Below are 14620 nucleotides of genomic sequence, written 5' to 3' on the forward strand. Positions count from 1 at the left end.
ACTATTCATGATTTTAGACACCTCTAACAAATCTCCTCTTAGTCTTCTCTGCTCCAAGGAGAACAACACCAGCTTTTCCAGCCTATCCACATAACTGTATTCCCTCATCCCAAGAACCATTTTAGTAAGGCTCAGGTCCAGAGAAGAATTGTTAGAATGATTCCTAGCTTAAAGTAACCTCAGCTACTTTGATAGTCCCAAGGATCTGGGTCTGTTCACTTTCAAGCAACATACTTCAGAGGCAATCTGATGGAGGTTTATAAAATAATTAAATGGCTGGATAGTATGTTAACTGATGTATTATTTTAGTTCAACAGGCAAAGTAAGAATAGACTGTATTTTAGGTGGTGTTTCTTTTCCCAGAGAGTCGTGAGCCTCTGGAATACATTGCTGGCTGGTGTCATGGGTGCTGACCCTCTGCATGCCTTCAGGAAAGCACTGGACCGGTTCTTGATTGGAGCTGAGATCATATCATATAGAATGTAAGTGACCTTATAGGTAACACCCGATCTATGTAATCTGCTGGACTGGTTTTAATCACCTGAGAGAATCGAGAGGGATTTTCCAGTATTTTTGCCTAATTGGCTCCGGATTTTTCTCATTTTTTGCCTCTATCAGGCGATTACATGGTTGGAAAGGAATGGGAGGAAGAGATGTCCAGTCATGATGCTCTAGCCATCATAAGTGAGACATAAGCTTGATGTACCAACACGTCTTTTCCTGCTCCTCAATTTTTTATGTTTGTAAAGCTAATCTGTAATTTCTTATGACAGATTCATAAAAGTGGTGTCCCCACTCAAACATCCTCTTAGGCATAAAGATAATATAAATATTGAAAATCATGTCCAGACAGGAAAGTGAACTCTCAGGCTGGCACGCATTATAACAGCTCTGCCACAAATTAAATGGTTATTTAATTTTTTCTGGACTGAAACCCAACATTCACAATGGGTTTTATGGTTAGCAGTGTCCAATTTGACATTTATGGCATTTCGAGGTTTCACAGACATAAAGTCAACTCTTACTTCCCTCCCTCTCTTCTACTGTCCCAAATAAATATCCATTTGTCCATTGCTGCATGCAAAAAACTAAAAACAGAGAAATAAAACTACATCTCACATACCTCACAAATAACAAAGACAATACTGTTAATCATATTTCCCAAGTACATTTATGTAATGGTTCACCGATACCCAGTGCTACATGCAAGGAAACACATAGTGTACACAGCACAAATACAAGGGACTCATGAGCCTTGGTATTTATGGGGAGGTGAGACACGAATGGGTTTGGCAGGGCTGGGATACTTATAGCAACTGGGAAACACTGAAGTATGGGGAACGTGGAGGTTGTGCCAAATTTAACAGCAGGATCTTATTTGAAATTCTTTTCTCCGTTTCCTGGCAGGCAGCCAACCAGATTGAGAGGTTGGCTGGCTCTCAGACAGGAAGACGTGCACCAGATGTCTACTGCCAAGGAACAGAGAAGAGGGAGAAAGTGTGGGGAGAGGGGAGGAATCTCTGCAGAGAGGAACGGTGGGTTGGGGATAAGAGATCGCAGGTCAGAATGAAAATTGTGGGGGAGGGTGGGGAGAAAGAGATTAGGAATCAGCTTGGAGATCATTGCAGTGGAGGAAGGCTGCCTGAAGATTGTGTGGTGGGGTCATCGGATGGGAGGCAGATCATGGGACAGTTTAAAATGCTGGGGAAAGAGTTAAGGAGAGATGCACTTCTGCTCCTTCTGGCCTACAAACAGTGCTGAAAAAGCACTTACCTGCTGGGTCAGGGCATGCTCTCCTCCCTTCCATTCCAGGATTTCCCCACCGTTGGGAAACCTGGCCCAAAGCCATTAAACGCTATAATCTGGGGCATACAGCCTTTTTAGCACGTTTAATTTACTGACCCGCTTCTTGAGAACAGTTTTCTTGATTGACCCACAATCTGCTCCAGTTAAGCTGGACACATTCACAGCAGGTTGGGGTCAGGTTTCCCCCCAAAGCCCCCTGTCCCTGCCCTGGGGGATAAAATTCCCCACATGGTCAACAAATGGTAAAATGTTGAGCTGCGGAAGTAAAAGTTCAGAAGAAAGACAAAAGTAAGTTTGATGACATGAGCAGTTACCAAACATAAGAAGAAATTGCAGACAATGCAATCCTACAACTTTGAAGCAAGCACGTTAAACATTTCTGTCTAGATTGTTATTGCTAAGTAATAATAAATGACTTTGCACAGATACAGGGTAGAAATTCAGCTCGGGCGGTGGTGCCAAATGGATGGTATCACCCATTATCCGCAGTGCCAGATATTCAGTTCCATTGCAGTCAATGCAATTAAATATCTGGCACTGCACATAATAGGTGGCCAATCCAAAACCACCCATTTTGCACAACTGCCCAAGATGAATTTCTACCCCTAGTTCTTTTAAAATTTAAGCCATACATGCATGATTTAACAAAATATGATCAGATAAAGATTTTTATGTTGCTTTCCAAATCAAGACAAGGATTCATCCTTGAATAACTTTACCTCCCAGTCATTCTCATTCATTTCAGACTTCTCATTCTTTGTGACAACGATGAATCCTGGCTCCTTCACTGACTCTCCAGTTTCATCCCCATATATGTCGGGAGACCACTGCACAAAGAAGACGTACAGATGCTCGGCCCTGCAAAGCAAACGATTTCCACTGAATAAAAATCTGCATTCAGTTGATGTTCTTAGCTGGTCCACACTACATCAGATACCAGAGGCTGTATAGATGCTTGCTGCATGACAGCAGAACTGGAGGTTATGCACATGCTGGCTGGATAAGGTTACAGTCTGATAGCAAAAGGCGATGGGTTGAGTGGAGGAATAAAAAAACAACATATTCCCCTGGCACAAATGGGAGATAGATTCACAAAAACAAGAATCATTCAAATGTCATTTTATTAATTTTAACTTCATTGGAATTCTTGGGAGGGATAGTCCAATAATTTATTTTCATGCAATTTCTTCTGCATACAGGGTGCGTCATTGCATGAATTTTTAAAAGCATTCCATTATATAATGTCTAGGCCTCTTAATTAATATTTACAAAATGTATACCAATTAGCTTGTGTCTTATAACAATGACATAAAAGTGCAAATATTATTGAAATGAAAGATAAGTTGGTGGATTGAAGGCTTATCCTTCAATCCAGCAGATGTATATTATCATTTAATCTTATTGCTTTAAAACAAATACCATGTGCATGGCTGAGGTCACCACCCAAGAAGAATGACAGTGCTTCTGCAGCCACAAAGCCACCATTCCGACCAAACTTCTTCCACACAGCAGTTTCTCTTCTTTTCAAGAAATGTTTCTCTTCTCTCCGAACATTTTTATGATGGCTACATCCTCAAATTGTGCTAAAGTATTGTTAATGGAGTTTGATAGAATGGCCAATCAGAAAATTAGTATCCTTAGAGATAAAGAAAGATCATCATAAACAAGTTTTTGCAACTTTCACTTCTGCCAATTTTTTCCCCGTCTCTTCCCCTGAAGACAATGGCCTAGAAATTCGATGGCACCAAAACATCCAATATGTTGCCGGACGTGTGCCACCGGACCTATTGGTATAGGCATTAAGAGGCCCATGCCTGAAAAATGCATATAAAGGGATCTAACACCTGTTTGGTGACTCCTTCACCAAATTGGTTTGCCCTGAACACAGTTGGTGCCTGGTGTGCTACATTCAGGAAAAACAGGTTTATATGTAATCTGATCAGCTGTACTTAAACAGGCTACTGCAGGTCGCCAAAAAGATAAGTTCTAAAAAAAGTTATTTAAATATGAGCCCAGAGTGTTAGCAAGCTATTCAACTGCATGTCCACACATGTGCATCTCCAATAATTAAGAATTCTAACCCTGGGTATTTTTTCCCTTCTAAGACATATCAAGTCGAGAGTAGTGGTGAACATTTGTTTTCAGACTGGAGGCAAGTTTACAGTGGTGTCCTCCAAGGGTTGGTATTCAGACCACTGCTCTTTTTAATATATATTAATGACCTGGATTTAGTATAAAGAGCATAATTTCAAAATTTGCAGATGACGCAAAGCTTGAAAATGTAGCAAACAGTGAACAGCACAATAGCAGATTTCAGGAGGGCTTAGACTTGTGCAATGGGAGATGAAATTTAATGCAGAAATTTAATGTGCGATCATTTATTTTAGGAGAAGCAGTACAAACAAAATGGCACAAATTTAAAGGGAGTGCAGAAACAAAGAGAAGCAAATAGTACAAAAGCCAGGAAATGGAGCTAAATCTTTATAAACCACTGGTTAGGCCTCAGTTAATATGTCCAATTATGGGAATCACACTTTAGGAAGGAGGTCAATACCTTAGAGCGGATACAGAGGAGATTTACCAGAATCTTACTTGGGATGAGGGACTCTAGTTTCATGAAGACACTAGAGAAGCCTGGATTGTTCTCCTTCAGAGCAGAGAAGGTTAAGGGGAGATATAATGGAGGTGTTCAAAATTATGAGGGGTTTTCGTAAAATAAATAGAGAAACTGTTTCCACTAGCAGCAGAGTCATTATCCAGAGGACACAGATTCAAGATAATTGGCAAAAGAACCAGAGAGGAGATGGGGAGAACTTTTTCATGCAATGCATTGTCATGATCTGGATTGCACCGCCTGAAAGGGCGATGGGAGCTGATTCAATTGGAACTTTCAAAAGGGAATTGGATAAATACATGAAGGGAAGAAGCCTGTTGATATGCCACCGGAGGAAGGATGGCTGATACGGAAAAAAGAACATTAAGCCGGGATGGAATAAGGTAGGGAATGCCTTACGTAACTGGAGAGGTATTATGGGCCATACAGGAACCTCTTGTTCTTTTCATCTATGTTGAATAATGAAGCTGTTAATACTAACAATGGGTGACATGATGTGAAGACTATTCTAGTCTCTAGTACAAACATCTATAGCTGTTTTTTTTTTCTTTTCAAGACATTTACTCAGTTCATACTCATTAAGCTGGGAGATATTAAACAGAACATTTTTCCACTTCTATTACCCAGTTGCTAGTTTGGATGCAGGCAAATAGGAACATCCACGTTCATCACAGTAACATTTCCACTAACGTCCCTGTGGTCTTTATGAGAATGACTGAATTTAATGTTAAAATATAGGCGGTTTTTGACCAGATCCCCACAGCAAAATTTGTTTTTTTAGATACAACTGAGTGGCTTGCTAGACCATTTCAGTCAACCACATTGCTGTGGGTCTGGAGTCACATGTCGGCCAGACCAGGTAACAACAGCAGATTTCCTTCCCTAAAGGGCATCAGTGAACCAAATGGGTTTTCACAACAATCAACACCGGTTTCATGGCCATCAGTAGACTAGCTTTTAATTCCAGATTTATTAATTGAATTCAAATTCCACCTTCTGCTGTGGTGGGATTCAAACCCATGTGCCCATAGCAATACCCTGGGTCTCTGGGTTACGAGTCCAGTGACAATACCACTACGCCACCGCCTTCCCCCTATGAAACTATCAGAACTCATTTCACTTAAATTTCTTGCAATTGACAGAAAGCTAAACTGCTGCCCCACCCAGTCAATCTAGTTTATATGTAATCATAAAATGGAATTCAGTGTGAACAAAGTAATACACAAAATAGAATTTATACAGTGGCAGTAGCTCAAAGTGCAGGATTTATGGTTCAATACCAAAAACCATAAAACTGATAAAACACAGTCCTCAAAGCAGTAAAGGTGATTCAAGCACTTGACTGCTTTAGTATCACAGGAGAACAACAAAAACGACAGAACAGGGCCAGAATCAAAAACTAATGCCATACAAGAAACCTCCCACATACCTCACAACAATGAAGCAGAGAGAGTGCAATATAATTCTGACCCAGGTACTGCATAGAAATTAAAAGGGTTTAACTAAAAATAGTTTTCCTTCTCTTACAATAAAATGCCACGGTTAAACTAGATAAAGGGCTTAGACAGTGTACATGATGATGCTAACATTTTAAAACAATGGGAATCAGCACATTCTACAAGTAGATTTAAAATTCAGCACTAGTCCAACATAACTGTTAATGGCTACAGCAGCTAGCCATGGAAATTATTCTGCAACATTGTAAAATCAAGAAAACATTTACTGATCCACATTCCAGCACAAAACACATGGAGGGAAATTTTAACAGGCAAGGGGAGTCAGGTTTGGATTCTTGCAGGGAGTTAAAACCCCTAAATGTGACACAGGTTGGGATCCTAACATCATTCCACCCACTTCCAGGTTTCACACAGGCATGTTTTGAGGAGAGCAGGGAATTCCTGTTCTGCTGTTAGATAAGTTACTTAAATATTCTAATAGGTATGGTTTTTAAGCAACAAATCTAGCTTTAACAGCCAGTGGGCCCATTTCCTGAGCTGTCATCAACTCGCCAGGGTCACTAAGGTGACTGCACAGCAAGGAATGCCTCTCCAGTGAAACTGACAGACTAGGAAGCCTTTGATCAGTGAAACTGAATGTTCCAGCCAAGGCCAGGTGAGAGGCTGCTGCTCACAGCACTCCTTCCTCAAGAGCGCTTTCAGTGCTTAGCAGCTGATCGCCAATTTCTTGGAAGTCACTTCACCTGTCTTGCACTTCACTCACCATCAGCTGCACTTCCCTGCTGCCAACTGTTCAATGCTTCTTTCCCTCATTCGAAGCAGCTTTCTAAAGCTGTTTGGCAGGAAGAGATGGAGGTGAAAAATACCAAGGAGTCAATTCTATTAAGTTGGCCAGTTGCACTGATGGCAATGCACACTGAGTTGCTGGGTGCATTGGTTGGCCTGTCAGACAGACTCCTGGCACTGTCAAGGAGCATAGAGGAGTATGACTCCAACTGGCAGAGGGCATGGTGCAGAGCTTGTCCCTCTGCAGCTTCTGCTCCATCTCCCTGTTGCCCTGCAGACCCAGAGGCACTGCCACTGCTGCCCCCATGCCTGTTACAGCCTTTATTTGGACAGGTCACTTACTCCTCTTCACCCTCCCACCCCCCCAACCCACTGTGAGGATGCAGCAACACAATCTGACAAATCCAGCAACTCACCATAACACCTCCAAAAACACTTGTAGAGCAATCAGGCTAGAAATTCGTTCATATAGTGCTGCTCAGGCCTACTACCACATCTGGAGAAGTGATGCACCGCTGACTGCTTCCTACACCGCCTGCAAGGCACTGCTGGAGGAGAAGAGCACAAGCAGGTGCGTCTCCTGCATGCACCGGAAGACCCTGAATTGACACTATCCTGATATCACAGCCCAACCAACTGATGTGACACCAGGATTCAAATTTGGGAATGGGTGTCCAGGAAGCATCTTTGTTCTTCACTCTGCAAACAACAAATGTGAAGAAGCTGCGAGGTGAGCCCTGCACTAGCGCTATTTAAAGGGTCAGGAACCCAAATTGCAGGTAAGGTAATTTTATTGGAACATTTTCTATTGCAAAGTGTCTGGAAATACCCTGGTCTGTTTTTGGAAGTGTTATGGTGGGTTCCTGGATTTGCCACATCATGTTGCCACATCCTCACAGTGGGGTGGGAGGGAGAAGAGGAGTAAGTAACCTGTCCACATAAAGGCTGCAACAGGCATGGGGGCAACAGTGGCAGTGCCTCTGGGTCTGCAAGGCGACAGGGAGATGGAACAGAAGCTGCAGAGAGACAAGCTCCGCACCATGCCCTCTGCCAGTTGGAGTCAGACTGCTCTATGCTTCTTGATGGTGCCGGAGGCTGTCTGACAGGCCAACCAATGCACCCAGCAACTAAGTGTGCATTCCCATCAGTGCTCTCTGATCCAGTGAGGTCCTCATCTGAGTTCTCTGTGATAGTACTTGTCTGTGACCTCGCCCTCTGGTGAGCTGACAAACGGACCATCCTTTACTCCTGGCCTGGCTGCAGGTCACTCATGTTCAATTGATTCACCATGTGCTGATCTCAAATCTATGCTAACCTCCAAGCTGTAGTGCCAGTTATCTGAGCTGGTGGCTGTAAGTGTCAGTGATCAAGTGACAGGGCCTCATTATTTGTGCTGTGCTGTTGCTCTCTTTCCTCCTATTGGAGTTGGTTTGGCCTGGCTGTCGGAAAAGCAGGAACTCAGAAGGGTAAGGTTGGTGTGAGGGAAGGGGATGTGTAGGGTGCATTGCAAGAGTCCGTGATCATATCATCAGCAACTTGTTCGTTATACCAGACAGCAAGATAAGAATGTGCTGGGAGTTGATATGGGACATAAGGCAGGAACATGCCGTCATCCTCAATGTTCTCAGCCAAGTTGGATACCACGGGCCCTGTTGTAGCTGGTCTGTAATGAGGACGGCCATCTCTGCTGTAGGGCTCAGGAGGTGTCCTTTTCCCTGCTGGTTCTGCTCTGCTCCCTTCTACTGTGTGCCACCAGATCCTTATTTTATTTATTTATTTTATTTATTTCAAGATACAGCACTGAAACAGGCCCTTCAGCCCATCAAGTCTGTGCCGACCAACAGCCACCCATTTATACTAATCCTACATTAATCCCATATTCCCTACCACATCCCCACCATTCTCCTACCACCTATCTACACTAGGGGCAATTTACAATGGCCAATTTACCTATCAACCTGCAAGTCTTTGGCTGTGGGAGGAAACCGGAGCACCCGGCGGAAACCCACGCGGTCAAAGGGAGAACTTGCAAACTCCGCACAGGCAGTACCCAGAACTGAACCCAGGTCGCTGGAGCTGTGAGGCTGCAGTGCTAACCACTGCGTCACTATGCAAGAGAGAGGGCAGGATGTCAATAGTTGTGTAGCACTGTGTTTGGGTAATGTGCATGCCAAAGCTGAACAGCTGAAGGTATGTAGAGACAATGAGTGGTGGGTAAGAGGTTGGCAGCATTGATAGGTGAGAGTGGTTGACTGACTATTAGCTGCGAGTCCTGAGTGCCAAGGATTGCTGCTGGGTGAGTGATAGAGATGTAGTGCATGGAGCAGCACGGCAGGTTGGTGGTCTGGTGGGCAGAAGAAATCATGCGAAGATGCATTCCCTGATATTGACAACCAGCTTGAGGTCATTCTTGTAGCACCACTGCCAGGTCCTCAGGTCTAGACTCTGGGAGTTATCTTCCTGGCCACCTGCTCTCAATCCCCAAGGGTGGCCCTTGAAGGCCTCCTGACCCCCCCCCCCCCCACAAAGAACCATGGCATCTCTCTTCCTGCACAGTCAGGAGACGGTGGCGTAGTGGTAATGTCACTGAACTAGTAAACCAGAGGCCCAGGCCAATGCCCTGGGGACATGGGTTCAAATCCCATCATGGCAACTGGTGGAATTTAAATTCAATTAATTCATTAAAAAAAAATCTGGAATTGAAAGCTAGTCTCAGTAATAGTTCCATGAAACTATCATCGATTGTCATAAAAATCCAAGTGGTTCACTGATGTCTTTTCGGGAAGGAAATCTGCCGTCCTTACCTGGTCTGGCCTATATGTGACTCCAAACCCACAGCAGTGTGGTTGACTCAACCACCCTCTGAAGTGGCCTAGCAAGCCACTCAGTTATCAAGGGCAATTAGGGATGGGCGACAAATGCTGGCGTTGCCAGTAATGCCCACATCCCATGAAAGAATTTTTAAAAACTGTCTGCCTCCAGCTTTGTATCCATCAGCTTGGAACTCACTCTGTTCCTTGGTGTTCAGTTTGCCATAACTTAAATTGCAGCAATATTGTTCAGTGCAGCTGCCCTTTAAGAGGTGCAGTGTGGTTTTAAGGAGAGCAGGTTACCCGCACCATGCGGTCTGCAAACAACACCGCTGGCCCCCAAGTATAGAGGCCACACACAGGAGTAGGAAGCAGCGCAGGACCTATTTGGCCATGAGCCACAATGATACAGATGAGGTGGGTATATCAAATTTGCATGTTGCCCACCTCGACCAGCAAGGGTGGGGGCAGGTCACAAATCATAACCTGCGCCACCAAAGAACATCACGTTTAGGCCTGTTCATGGACGGTTGCCAGTTGAGGAATGGGACAAATAGAAGGTTCAGGCAAATTTGGTTCCAACCTATTTCCATTAAAGATTTAAAAAAAAATTTGTTCATGGGTTGTAGGTGTTGCTAGCAAGGGCAATATTTATTGCACATCCCAAAATGCCCTTGAGAAGGTGGTGGTGAGCCACCTTAATGAACTGCTGCAGTCCATGTAATGTAGGTATTCCCAAAGTGCTATTAGGTAGGAAGTTCTAGGATTTTGACCCAACAATGATGAAGGAACAGCGATACAGTGCCAAGTCTGAATGGTGTGTGATTTGGAGGGGAACTTTCGATTAGTGATGGTCCCAATGTGCCTGCTGCCCTTCTTCTTCTATGCATTAGAGGTTGCAGGTTTGGAAGGTGCTGTCAAAAAGAAGCCTTGGTGAGTTGCTGCAATGCATCTTGTAGATGATACACCTGCAGCCATGGTGCACTGGTGGTGGAGGAAGCTAATGTTTAAGGTGGTGGATGGGTGCCAATCAAGTGGACTGCTTTGTCCTGGATGGTATCAGGCTTCTTGAGTGTTCTTTGAGATATATTCATCCAGGTAAGTACAGAGTATTCTTGATTTGTGCCTTGTAGATAGTGGAAAGGCTCTGGAGAGTCAGGAGTTGACTCACTTGCTGCTGAATTCCCAACCTCTGACCTGCTTCTATAGTCACAGTATTTGTGTCACTGGTCAAGTTAAGTCTCTGTCAATGCAGGATATTGATGGTTGGGGATTCAGCAATGGTAATGCCATTAAATGGCAAGGGGAGCGTCTTAGACTCTCTCTTGTTGGAGATGGTTATTACCTGGCACGTGTGGCAGTCCAAGCCAGAATGTTGTCCATGTCTTTCTGCATGCAGACACAGACTGCTTCAGTGACTGAGGAATTGTGAAAAGAACTGAACATTGTGCAATCAGGAGCAAACATCCTCACTTCTGACCTTTATGATAGAAAAACATAATTGAGAAAGCAGCTGTAAATGTTGGGCCTAGGACACTGCCCTGAGGAACTCTGAAATGAGAACAGAAAGTGCCTGAAATACTCGGCATCTGTGTCGGGAGAAACAGAGTTAACGTTTCAGGTCTGTGACCCTTCGTTCCAGCATCTGCAGTATTTTGCCTTGAGGAAATCCTCCAGCAATGTCCTGGGACTGAGATGATTGGTCTCAACAGCTATAATGATCTTCATTTGCGCTAGGTATGACGCTAGCCACTGGAAAGTTATCTGCCCGATTCTCGTGGACTTCAATTTTACTAAGATTCCTGAAGCCACACTCGGTCAAATGCTGCCTTTATGTGAAAGGCAATAACTCTCACCTTGCCTCTGGAATTCAGCTCTTTTGTCCATGTTTGGACCAAGACTGTAAATTAGATGAAACCCTAATTGAGCATTGTTCAGTAGGTTATTGTGAATAAGTGCTGCTTGATAGCAGTGGTGATGACACCTTCCATCACTTTGCTGCTGATTGAGAGTAGACTGATGGGGCAGTAATTGGCCGGGATGGATTTGTCCTGCTTTTTGTTGCAAAAGACCTATGTTCAAGAACAGTTTGGCTAGAGGTATGGCTAGTTCTGGAGCACAAGCCTTCAGCACTATAGCTGGTATGTTGTTGGGACCCATAGCATTTGCTGTATCCAGTGCACTCAGCTGTTTCTTGATATCACATGGAGTGAATCAAATTGGCTGAAGACTGGCATTGTGATGTTGGGGACCTCAGGAGGAGGCTGTGATGGATCATCCATTCGAGACTTTTGTCTAAAGGTGGTTGCGAACATTTTTGCCTTGTCTATAGCACTCGTTCTGGGCTCCTCAATCGTTGAAGATGGGGTTGTTTATGGAGTCTTCTCCTTCTGTTAGTCATTTAATTGTCCTACTCCTCCACAGGGTGCGCTATTACAATGCCACATCAGGAGACTCAGCATTGAAATCTATAAAAGGGTGGGAAGTTACTGTCCTTACACACTAGTTACCAACTAAACATGCCAGAAAAAGTTAGGGCTGGTGCATTCTGAAGGATGTAAATTTTTAATGGTGTGATGAGTCATAATTACTCCCCCACCCCTTCCCTGTAACCCTGGGCATATTTTCAGGTGCTTATCTAATTCCCTTTTGAAAGCCACAATTGAATCTGCATCCACCACACTCTCAGGCAGCACATTTCAGATCCTAACCACTCACTGCATAAAAAATTGTTTTCTCATGCCGCCTTTGGTTCTTTTGCCAATCACCTTAAATCTGTATCCTCTGGTTCTCGACCCTCCTGCCAAAAAGAACAGTTTCTCCCAATCTACTTTGTCTAGATCCCTCATGATTTTGAACACTTGGATCAAATCTCCTGTCAACCTTCCATTCTCTAAAGAAAACACCCCTAACTTCTCCAATCTATCCAGGTAACTGAAGTCCCTCATCCTTTGAACCATTCTCATAAATCTTTTCTGCACCCTCTCTAAAGCCTTCACATCCTTCCTAAACTGCAGTGCCCAGAATTGGACAAAAAACTCTAGCTGATGCCAAACCAGTGTTTTATATAGGTTCATCAGAATTTCCTTGCTTTTGTACTCTATGCCTTGATTTATAAAACCCAGGATCCTGTATGCTTTCTAACCACTTTCTCAACCTGCCCTATCACCTTCAATGATATGTGAACACATCCCCAAATCTCTCTGTTCCTGCACCCCCTTTAGAGTTGTCCCATTTAGTTATATTGCCTCTCCTTGTTCTTCCTACCAAAATGTACACTTCACATTTCATTGCAATAAATTTGATCTGCCACATGTTCGCCCATTCCACCAACCTATGTCCTCCTGAAGTCTATCACTCTCCTCCTCACAGTTCACAATACCTCCAAGTTTTGTACCATCTGCAAATTTTGAAATTATGCCCTACATACCCAAGTCTAGGTCATTAATATATATTAGGAAAAGCAACGGTCTTCATACTGACCCTTGGGGAACACCATTGTATACCTTCCTCCAGTTTGAAAAACCATTGATTTACAGGAAAGATATATTTATGAGACTTTAGTAGAAACACCTTCAGAAGTAACAAGGAGCATGTTTGATAAATTGGTCAAGGCCACTGATTAAAAAGATGAATCTTAGGGGGGAATTTTAACCTGCCAGGGTGGACAGGTGTTTGGTATGTGCGTGAGGTTGAAACGTCAAAAAATGCTGATGTATTGGGAAGCCAGCAGGAACCAGCCGACTTGGGCATTTAACTTGAGCACTTTCATGAGTGTGTGGTAAGCTCCCAGCAGACAGGCGGGTCTGCTATTAACACATGCTACAAGCCAACTGACTGCATCTTTCACCATGGATTCTGGCTTTAACTGCCAGCGCATACGTTTCCTGGGCTTCCTGGAAGTTGCTACGTTGAACAAGACAAGAGGAAACAGGGATTGATAGGGCTAAGCAACTGAGAGGCTGGAAAGCCTTTAAATTCAGTTGCTTCTTTGCCTAGGTGAAAGGCCTTTTCTCACAGGACTTGTTCTAATAGTGTGCTTTCACTGCTTTTGAGGTTTTTCCAAGACTTTGGAGGTCATTTATATCCATTCAAGAAAGGTGGGAGACAGAAAGCAATAGGCCAGTTAGCTTAACATCTGTCACTCGGAAAATGCTAGAATCCAGTATTAAGTAAGTAGTAGCAGGACATTTAGAAAATCATAATGCAATCAGGCAGAGTCAACATAGTTTATGAAAGGGTAATCATGTTAGACAAATTTATTAGAGTTCTTTGAGGATGTAACAAACAGGGTGGATAAAGAGGAACCAGTAGATATACTGTATTTGGATTTCCAAAAGACATCCAATAAGGTGCCACATAAAAGGTTACTTCCCAAGATAAGAGCTCACTGTGTTGGGGTAACATATTAGCATGGATAGAGGGTGGGCTAAATAACAGGAAACAGAGCTTTGGGACAAATTGGGAATTTTCAGGTTGGCAAACTGTAACTAGTGGAGTGTCACACGGATCAGTGCTGGGGCCTCAACTATTTATAATCTATATTAATGAACTGAGCGCAAGAGGTGAGGTGAGAGTGCCTGCCATTGACATTAAGGCAGCATTTGACCGAGTATGGCATCAAGGAGCCCCAGCAAAACTGAGGTCAATGGGTATCAGGGGGAAAACCCTCCGCTGGTTGGAGTCATACCTGGCGCAAAGGAAGATGGTTGTGGTTGTTGGAGGTCAATCATCTGAGCTCCAGGTCATCACTGCAGGAGTTCCTCAGGGTAGTGTCTGAACCCCATCCATCTTCAGCTGCTTCAATGACCTTCCTTCCATCATAAGATCAGAAGTGGGGATGTTCGCTGATGATTGCACAATGTTCAGCACCATTCGCAACTCCTCAGATACTGAAGCAGTCCGTGTAGAAATGCAGCAAGCCTTGGACAATATACAGGCTTGGGCTGATAAGTGGCAAGTAACATTCGTGCCACTCAAGGGCCAGGCAATGACCATCTCCAACAAGAGAGAATCTAACCATCTCCCCTTGACATTCAATGGCATTACCATCGCTGAAGCCCCTTTATCAACATCCTAGAGGCTACCATTGGCCAGAAACTGAACTGGAGTGTCCATATAAATACCGTGGCTACAAGAGCAGGTCA

At 43.8% G+C, this 14620-nt stretch overlaps 1 protein-coding gene across 4 annotated transcripts in view; it reads right to left on the reverse strand.

Annotated features, from left to right (window-relative positions):
- Positions 1 to 14620, reverse strand: part of oxr1a (oxidation resistance 1a) — a 761132-nt gene that overhangs the window by 171131 nt on the left and 575381 nt on the right. For all 4 annotated transcript variants that reach the window (XM_068032290.1, XM_068032288.1, XM_068032289.1 and 1 more), the window contains one exon: positions 2526 to 2664. In XM_068032290.1, the coding sequence (XP_067888391.1) occupies positions 2526 to 2664 (139 nt within the window). The remainder of the gene's footprint in view (positions 1 to 2525; positions 2665 to 14620) is intronic.

Source organism: Heterodontus francisci, chromosome 5, assembly GCF_036365525.1.
Source record: "Heterodontus francisci isolate sHetFra1 chromosome 5, sHetFra1.hap1, whole genome shotgun sequence".
Lineage (NCBI taxonomy): Eukaryota > Metazoa > Chordata > Chondrichthyes > Heterodontiformes > Heterodontidae > Heterodontus > Heterodontus francisci.